General features: G+C 37.8%; 1 protein-coding gene across 4 annotated transcripts in view; it reads right to left on the bottom strand.

The window, feature by feature from the left end:
• Positions 1-3,633: 3,633 nt before the first annotated feature.
• STAM (signal transducing adaptor molecule) overlaps positions 3,634-10,342 on the bottom strand; it is a 71,793-nt gene continuing 65,084 nt past the window's right edge. For 3 of the 4 annotated variants that reach the window (XM_054435758.2, XM_054435759.2, XM_054435761.2), the window contains one exon: positions 3,634-5,016. In XM_054435758.2, the coding sequence (XP_054291733.1) occupies positions 4,779-5,016 (238 nt within the window). In that variant the 3' untranslated portion in view covers positions 3,634-4,778. Of the gene's footprint in view, positions 5,017-10,078; positions 10,128-10,342 lie in introns of all 4 variants that reach the window. The other variant, XM_063669604.1, reaches the window with a different exon arrangement.

Here is a 10,342-nt window from a genome sequence, read left to right as displayed (position 1 = left end):
CATCTGGGGGAGATGACAAGATTAAGCCAGATTAGTAGAGAATCAAAGGACATTAGAAGTGTGGTTATATATTCCTGGAATGGATCCTGGATTTAAAATATATACATATCTATAAAAGACAGTTTGAGGGACATTTGACAACAATATATTACAGAATTACTGTTAATTTTCTTAGATGTGAAAATGGTTTAGGTTATGTGGGAAACTGTCCAAATCCTTACAAGACGCAAGATGAAGAACTTAGAAATATGGTTTACAATGTTTATAACGTGTCAGTTCACACAATAAAGTACGTGTGTATATACATAAGAACACTCCTACATATATATATGTATACACACACACACGTGCATATATAAACATACACAAGGAGATAAAACAAACGTGGCAAATTTTTAATGATTAGCAAATCTAGATGAATAGTAATTAGATGTTCAGTGTTATCACTCTTCCAATCTTTCTGTAAGTATGAAAATTTCCCAACAGTTTTTTGAGAAAGTACCACTTAAAGTAACACATACTTACTTCAAGGGACCAACTTAGTAACATTCTACATCCCCTGCCTGTTTAATCTTAGCCTCTCAACAAAGTGGTCTCCGAATCAGGTTCATACATCCTAGGGCACAGAGAAAACAAACCACTAAGATATACAAAGAAAATAGTTAAATTTCTATTAATAACTTTTCATCTCACCCTTTTAAGATTTCTATTTTTTGGTGTGTTTCATAATGTACAATATGCTTTAATACAGTAGAACTTGTAAAATTTGTGAATAAATATATATACATATTTTTAAGGCTACACACTCAAAAAATGTGTTAGTCATCAGGGTATCTAATCAAAAAATTTGGATACTACTCTTCTATAAAACAGACATGACTTTTTCTAAGTCTCTGACCACCAAAAGACCATTAAAATCAGTCACTTTTGCTTTTATCCAGGGGTTTACTGACTCTTAATAATTTATTATCAGAAATTCTAGGTCTAACAGCAGCAGCAAAAAGACAGTAATGACAGTGGTAAGTGTTAGCAGACGCCAGGGAATCAGAGAATTGGCAAAGTGCAGTTTGGCCACAAGTTAGCACTAATAAAATTTTCAATTTTTTTCATCAAGGAAATCTAGAGTTTTAAATACTGAGATTTAAGGTGTTCTAGAATGTCATAGGGAAGAGCATTTTTGAAGCCTGGAAATTTTCAGAAAAAGATCCTATCAAGTACTAAGTAATTTTGAAAGAAGACCATTCTAAGGAAGAATACATATAATACAATGAAGGCAGTTTTGCTTAAAAACGTGGGGGTGTGGTGGGCATGCCAGTATAAAGAATACAGAAAACAATCTAGGTACCTGATAAGAACACTTAATGGAATCATGATTCTAAAATAAAAGATAATTGAATGTAAGGCCTTTGAGAAATATTTAGGTAAGTTTCTTCTATATATTTTATTCTAAGGGGTACAAGCAGTTAATCCAAAAAAAGAAAAATAAATGAAAATGATACAAATGAAAACTTTAAACTATAGCTTTGTTATTAAATATTTTAAAAATGATGTAACAAAAGGCAAGCTATAATTATTAGAACTAGAAAGTAAACCAAGAAAATAGATGAGAAAAGAAAATGATGACTTCAATGTATATTAAACAGATGAAAATTTGAGCAATTATACCAATAAATCTCATTTTGGAAAATAATTTCCATAATTTTTATAGTTGCATAGTTTATCGTGTAGGGTGCTAGTTTGTCTCATATCAACTTGAAGCTTTGGAAAAAAGATGTCTTCAAACTGAATTATACATATCACATAGGAAAGCTGTATCAGAGAAAAAAGATACTGGTCTATTAAACATTTTAAATACAAAAACTATGAGGCATAGAAACAAAGCGCCAGAAGTACATGAAACAAGGAATCTTAGGCACATAAAAAGGTCCCTCACTGCATAGGGAAGATAGGTAACAGTGAAGGAGAAAGACGGAGTTAGAAGAGGCTGTAAAGTCACATTAGGTATGCATTAGAAATCCTCTTACAGGTTCAGGGCACTGGTATAACATCACAGGCCATGGGCCTGTTGGCTATATATGCTAGATCGTAACTGGATTAGATTTTTTCCATTTATGTGTCACTATTTTACGGAAAACCAACCTCAAATTTTATTTTTTAAAAAAAGAGAAATAAAATTTGCTTCACAGCAGTTTACATTACAGTTATTTATTTCTCACTCTGTCTCCCAGGCTGGAACGCAGTGGCGTGATCTTGTCTCACTGCAACCTCTGTCTCCCAGGTTCAAGCAATTCTCTCGCCTCAGCCTCCTGAGTAGCTGGGATTACAGGTGCCTGCCACCATGCCCAGCTAATTTTTGTAGTTTTGTAGAGACGGGTCAGGCTGGTCTTGAACTCCTGACCTCAAATGATCCGCCCGCCACGGCTTCCCAAAGTGCTGGGATTACAGGTGTGAGCCACTGCGTCCGGCCTATGTTACAGCTAGTTCATTTTATAAATTATTCTATTCCTTCAAAATAAGGACAGCTATTAATGAAAGATTTCTTGAAAGTGCAAGACCTGCAGGTTTCAGAACTTAAAGTCATTCACGATCCTAACTGGCCCCCTCCTATTTCTACCCTTGCCATGTCATTTGAAAGACGAGCCAGTGCTTCACTTTCACTGGAGTTGTTCCCCCTGGTATTTTCATTTTTCATAATGGGAAGGCATAAACTAATACAGTAACAGTTTTAAAGTACTCATCATTTAAACCTTTATAAGGCTAGTAATGTAAAAGGTAAAGAAAAATGTATATGGGTTGTAATAAGGGTAGTTTTTTCTATTCACTGTTACTTGACTTTCATACGGCAAAAATCATAGTAGAGACTATGTCATTGATTTTCAGCATGAAAGATATCAAAATTAAAATGGGAAAATGATACATTTAACATTAGTAAACAGGAATTTATCAAAAGACAAAGAAAAATTGGGGAAAAGTATATCAGTTAAACCATAATACGTAAATTGGAGTGGAAAAGATTATAATCTGATGGATATTCATCAAAAACTAACTTATAGTATTTAAAATGTGAAATTTGACTTCAGGGCAGGGCAACGTATTTTAAACACAGGAAATCACAACACAACACTCAAGCGAAACACTTAAGTTACCCTTAAGTAATCTTACAGGTGACTAATTTCACAGGCTCAGATTTAAAACTATGGTGCTTTAAATCTGAGTCTGTGAAATTAGTCACCCTTAAGATTACTGGCCAAAGATTTAATCTTCTCTCAAAAAGAAAATAAACAAGTTACCTGATTACAACAGTCTTAGAAAATAAAAATGAAATTTTCATTTATAGTATGAAACCTTTTACATCAATTCATTAAATATGATGTTCAACTCAACTTTTCAGTTGTTTAAATAGTGTTAAAATAATAGTATAGCCCAACCAGGGAAATCGTAAATATTTAAGATTACAACGTCAGTGGAAAACATTTTTCGCATGAATTAAAAGAAAAGCATTCATTCGAAAATATTCCCAAGAAGCCAAAATAATTCCATTAGAATTTTAAAAGGCCAGAAAGAGCAACCCAAAAATCCAGTTTGAAAGATAACAATAAATATATAAACATTAAGCAAAGCCAGAAATATAGATTACTTTGAAACATCTACTTATTTCCATTTTAATGAAGAATTAAAGGATACAATGTGTTAAAGACATATTTAAAAGACTAGCAAGGGATTAGACAGACGAATCAAATTTTGCTGATATCCCAAATAATTACAAGAGACTTCAAAAATGTAGTGTAATTCAGGTTTTCTTTCCAGTTTAAAAATTTCTATCCATTGCCTCTATCTTTGGTGTCACTGCCACCAATAAACACAGTATACAGCTTAGAAACCTAATTATTATCTTCAACTAGGAAAAGGTAAACCAACATCATTTCTTTAAAAATAAGAAATAAAGAATGTGATCGTACTTAATTTTGTCTCATGGTCCCACAATACTCTGAAATGTCATGCCAAAATGTAAAAGTTCAAAAGGGAACATTATCATTTGCTATAATTGCACCAAAAATTTAGCTACTGTACACTGGTGTGATGACAGCTAGTAGTATGCAGAGGCTACAGAAAGACATGTAGATATATATATATATACACACACACATATATATATACACATATACATATATCTTTAGCTCACAATTAGTAAAAGATTCAGTTTAATGTGAAACTGAAACACACGACAACATAATGCGCCTTCATGTAAATACGCTAACAACTTTGTTTTCTTGCAGTTTAAAAGGATAGTATAATTACCTTAAATTTACACAAAACATTAAGAAACATGGTAGTTGTTTATGATTAAAATAAAATAGCAATGTAAATTAATTTAACACAGTGTTAAATATATTCACATGGTCAGCACTGTGATTCAAAATGGCCATTAATGCAGTTACACATCAATATATGTACATAACATTTGCCACAACAGTTTTTGTAAGTTTGACTTTCTGCAGACCAGGTTTACGAGACAAATAGCCTTGTATCAATTCTTTCATATTATGAAAGGAATTAAATGTTGTAAGTAGTTTCATTCCTCTGGGGGGGGCGGGGGGGAAGAACCTCTAAAAAGTCAGTGTAAATTGAGGAGATTTCTACCTTCTTGAATATTTGAACTTGTTGACCTGGAGAGATTCCTATAAGCTGACGATAAACACATCTTAAGACAGTAATGAATCTCATAACATTGTCAGTGGCATTTAGCAGGTATCTGCCACCAAGAGGAACACTGGGTCCTATAGCAGAGCCTTCTGAGAATATGGTTGCTGTGGCTGAGGTGGCTGTTGGCTGCCTCCGGTCTGAGGCAGAGTTGATGATGTTAAGTTATAGTTTGGCACCTGGGGCATACTAGGTCCTGCATTCTGGTACAGAGTGACATCGGCAGTTGCAGCAGCAGCAGTAGCGGCAGGAGGAGGACTATATACTGGCGCCTGGCTGGGATACGTGTTTCCTTGAACGGAACTGACCATTGTACTGTGGAGGAAGAAAAACACTCAATTAGATCAATACTGATATATAGAGCAACTACAGATAAATGGAAAAGCTATTTATTAAGCATTCATTCATATAGTCAATTAATTTAATAACCTTTTACTAAATAGCTATAATGTGCCAAACATTGTTATTTTAGGCATTGTGATATCAGGCATTGCATTAAAAATATGTGTGTTATTTAACCATTGTGTAAAAAAAAGGTGGGGGGGGGGGGTGTTGCGGAAATAAGTCTATACCACCATGGAGCGTCTGTTCTAGTGGTAGAAAAGGGTAACAAACACATGTATCGTGTGTCAAGTGGTTCTAACTGGTAAGAAGAAAAACAAAGCCCAATACAGAGGACCAAGAGCAGCTGGAGCAAGGGATTCTAGTTTATGGTAGGGTGCCTCTCCAATAAGACAATACTTAAGCAAAGATGTGGAAAAAGTAAGCGAGTGAGCCAGATAGATTTCCTAGGAAAGTACATTTCAGGCAAACAGAAAGAAGCCTTTGAGGAGAGAAAACACCAGGCACGTTCAAGGAACAGCAGGAGGCCACGAGTGCGGCAGAGGGGGCCGCAGAGAGTGCCGAGAGGAGAGCAGCTAAGATCACCCGGCAGGACTGCGGTGGTGGGGAGGGGGCTGGAGAACACACAGCACCTGATGGCCACAATAAGGGCTGTGGCTTACACTCTGAGTGAGACAGAAGGACACACTGGCTGGTTCTGAGCAGAAGGGTGATAAGATTCCACAGGGTTTAACGGGCTCCCTCTGGGCCAGGAGAGCTGACTGCAGGTTATTACGATCGACCAGGAGAGAGCCGACCGGCAGCAGAGCCACGGCAGTAATTGTGAAGATGGGAGAAAGGGTCAGAGTCTAGATAGCTTTTGAAGATAATGCCTTCAAAATATGATAATGAACAGAAGAGTCCAGAATGCCTGAGGTTTAGAACCTAAAAACTGGTAGAAATAACTGGTACAGTGGCCATTCACTGATTTTCAGAATACTATGATGGGACCATAGTAGGCTCGGGGGTGTGAGGGATGCGGGGAAGATCAAAGTAATAATCTTGGATCTGTCAAGTTTGATGTCCAAAAAACAGACAAGCAAAGAGAATGCATGGGCAGTCAGCGATTCAAGCCTGCTGTCCTGTGGGGAAGTGCGGAGGAGAAATACGCATCTGGGAATCCGCGGCAGATCCACGGCATTCAGAATCACCGGGCTGCATGAGGTCCCCTGGGGAGCGGCTGCAAACAGAGAAAAAGGCAGTCCATCTACGGAGCACTGGACCTTGAAGTCCAGAAGATAAAGACGCAAGAGGCAAATGAGGCTGAGAAGAAGTGGCGGTGAGGCAGAAGGGAAAAGAGAATGGTCACCGGCAAGTGAAGGAAGCGTTTCAGAAGAGGAGGGAATCACGAACTGTCAGATGGAGGAGGAGGAGAATGGTGAACTGACTGGGAGTCTAGCAACATGGGCATCACCAGGGTCCTTGACAAGAACGGTCCCAAAGGACTAGTGGAAGGGAAGGCCTCATAACCTCATTTCTCTTATTTCCTTGAAAATACGGAAGCACACGCTCCAACACCACACTGATCAACTCTCTGCAGCTGCACCCCTCACGTGCTGCGCTTGCCTCCCGCTCCCACCTCTCCGCTGCCAGTACTCCCATCTCAAGTCCCTGCACTTGTGCGCTGCTCCCATTAGAAAAAGAAAGAAAAAAATTCTTCAAAGGGTTGTCTTTATCCACTGCCTCTACTTCCTGTCTTCCTGTTTCCAACGGAATACATGCGTTTCCACTGTAAGACACTAGGTTAGCTATGTGAAGAGAAGTACTAAGATGCTGAGAATTCCCCTACATTTGTATTAAAAATGTAAAACAAGCGATATAAAAAGCAACTGCCAAATTTTCAAAATACTGCCTATTTCTAAACTTTCCTCCAATTGTTATTTATAAATCTATTGTTGGGAAATTCAATGCTCTTGTACTCGGCACAAATTCATTATTTGATGGTAATTTATTATAAGAGATGGTAATTTAATGCTACATTTCACCAACTAATGTGGTGACCTAAGGCATTATTTGTCATCACTCCATGTGTGAGATATAAAGTTGATTAGAAGATGTCAAATTTCATACTATTATTTACAATGGTATGGGCTATAATATTGCCGTAATATAGAGTCTATGTGCCGGGTTCTGGAGTCAGAATGTCTGGTTTAGAATCTTAGCTAAGTGGGACTTTGGTTCTGTCTCCAGGTCTCAGCTTTCCTATCTATAAAATGGGGGTAATACTTTACCGACTTCACAGGTTATTATGAGGAATAAGTTACTTTGTGTAAAGCATACAGCACAGTGCTTGGAACATACTAAATACCCCTTAAATGTTAGCATTATTGTAATCATTCTCAATTTACAGTTCCACCGTCCACCCAGTTGCCTGGGGCAAAACCGTGCAATTCACCAATACTTCCTTCTCTTATCTCTGCACTGCGCTGTCTCCCAACCATGTCACCCAATGTGTAATTATTTGCTAATCTCCTAAATAACTCTTTCCAATTAATAGCACTGTATCTTGCCAACAAATACTCATAATATCTTGCCTAATATCCATGGTCTCCCAGCTTCTAATCTTGCCCCTATGAATCCATCTACGCTACTGCCATTTAAAGCCCTTTCTGAACTTTTTCATTATCCCTAAGATGGTATGTAGAACAAGTATTCTTCGACCTTGGCAGTGTCTTCAAGTATTTATCTCGCTTATCCCCACACGCTTTCAACCCTTGGTAAGTGTGCTGCTGGAATGCCAATACGTACCACGCCTTTCACACCTCCCATCTTTGCTCACTTCACGGGTACCATGCCATTCCAGGCTACCACATCTTTGACATGACATAACATCTTCCTCACTTTTTTTCTACTGGCTAAGAATAACCCTCTTGGAAAACTTCCTCAAACCCTGAGGCTCCTAAGGCACAAGGCATATATCTTTCTTTATTTATAAATCATGTTGTATAAAATTATATGTTTTTTATGTGTTTGCCCCTACTACTCAGTAAGCACCTTGAAGCTAAAGAAGACTCTCAAGTGTCTAACACAGTGCCTGGCACATGCTGACTGTAGTAAACTAAAATTAGAGACAAATAAATACATAAGCTTCAGTGGTCTCAAAATACTAACAGTAATTGTCACTTATTACCACCTTATAATACTACCATCGCTACAGGTAGCTTTAGAAAACTGTCAACAGTGACACCTTCCCCAACTAACAATAAGACCGTCCTAGGATGACAGAAGTCTGAAAAACGGTGAGCTTTAACACCAAAATTTTATGTAACAAGAGACAGCCTCTCAGATATATATAAACTGAGGAGTGCTAAAAAACCTGCCTACCAAAAACAATAACAATCCTCACTGACCTTGATTTGCCGCTAGAAAGCTTGAGTCAAATACGCAGGACACCTCTAGTAAGGAGACTTCTAACCCTGGCCCTCGCTCCCTCCAATTTCCTCATCCTACATTTGCTCTACCAGCAATTCCTCATTTCCCTGTTGAAACACACAAACACACATCTGTTTTTATATACTGATAAACAGATATTACATATTGTACCTTTATATATAGATATTTAAATGGCCTCTAAGCCTTTGTGAAGTCTTTGCAAGGAATTTTTAAAAAATACACCTAACTGGTCCAATATAGCACTTGAAATTGTCATTAACACTAAAACATGTATTCATAAAATATTTACTGAGTTCCTAGCCAGTGTAAAACTGTGTGCTACATAGGATGGCTATAGAGGTGAAAGAGGCAGTGCCAGCTCTCAAGATATTGTCTTCAGTGGAGATACAAACAAGTAAAAAGGCAACTACCAGCCAGGAAACAGAAGTACACACACAGTCCTCTGACAGCACACAGGAGGAACAGTGCTGAGAGGTGGAAAGCAAGGAAGATGTCCCAGTAAAAACGCAGCTAAGCTAACAACCAAAGAACATGCAGGAATGAGCCAGGACAAGAGGGCTAAATATTTCAAGAAAATGTTCTTCAAAAGACACCTGTTGAAATAAACATGTGTTCTTTGAGAGGTGACATTAATAGCTACACTCTACGGGTAGGGTTGGGCCCATGCCAAGGATTTCACATCCCGAATGCAGAAGCAGAGTCAAACACAGAGAACAGCAGCAGGGTACCACAGCGCTACAGAACTTCACTGTTAGAGCACCTACCAACAGGTTATCTCATTCACAAGGATAATTTCCCAAGGCCCCGACCTTGAAGAATGAGTCTCAAATAATCTCTAGTAACAAGGAAGGTAGAGCAGCATGTGACATAGACAAACAGAGGAACAGCAGGGGAAAGGTGGCAGTTCCGGCTAATACTAAAATAGCTGAAGGGTCCTATTAAGTCAGGAACCCTAGTGTCTTCTCAACAATTCCTACCTTCTACCCACTTTGTATCTAGTTGTAAAGCAACATGCTACTCTAAGAACGGCTGTTTATTTTCCATAAGGGTATTCATTTCCACCAGATTTCAACTTAAAAAAAAAATCCTGCAAGAGTGCAAGCTACACTTAACACTTTTTTCTAAGATACATAACCCATTAGGGAATGCCCTGTTTTCTGACACGTAGGCCTTGCCATCATCCCCCTTAGGGTCACTTCAGGATACTAGATCTGACAACCAAATAATGCTTGAAAATCCCCAAGCATCTCTAACACGTAACTCTTTGAGGATGAATAGTGCAAGAGAGGGCAGTACAGGAGCATTCCTGGGCAATCCTGACACTGCTGCAAAGGTTTCTAGAAGTTGTGCCTGTGCTACCTAGAAACTTCTGTTGCCAGCTAGAATGTCGTAACTTCTAGAATACACGTTGGTAAACTCTTAAAAGCCTATCCTTTATTTGCTTCAAGGAAAAGATTTCAGCTTAGAGTCCCATTAAAGCAGAAAAAACACATAATAATCATTTAACTACATGACAGAGAGCACTGTAAGAAAATGGCAAAGTAAATGGGCCTCTGTCATCACATATTCAGCCATGTGCGTCCTGAGAAACAAGGGTGCTTACCTTCTTATTATCTTCTTGTTTCAAATGGGGTACCTTGCTGTAATATAAACTAAATTCCAAAACAGGGCAAAAATAAGAAAATATTTGTCTTAAAGAGACAGCTCAGAACTATATATTTTAAAATAACAGAATTTAGATTGTATACAAAATGTGTGGGAAAATGACAAATTATAGTCACTAAACGTAAATTTCATTAAAGACATTATCAAATATCATAGATGCAAATAAAAACAACCATAAAAACTTATGGTTAGAGTAGTATTA

Source organism: Pongo pygmaeus, chromosome 8, assembly GCF_028885625.2.
Source record: "Pongo pygmaeus isolate AG05252 chromosome 8, NHGRI_mPonPyg2-v2.0_pri, whole genome shotgun sequence".
Taxonomy (NCBI): domain Eukaryota; kingdom Metazoa; phylum Chordata; class Mammalia; order Primates; family Hominidae; genus Pongo; species Pongo pygmaeus.
This window is presented reverse-complemented; position numbering and strand designations above follow the sequence as displayed.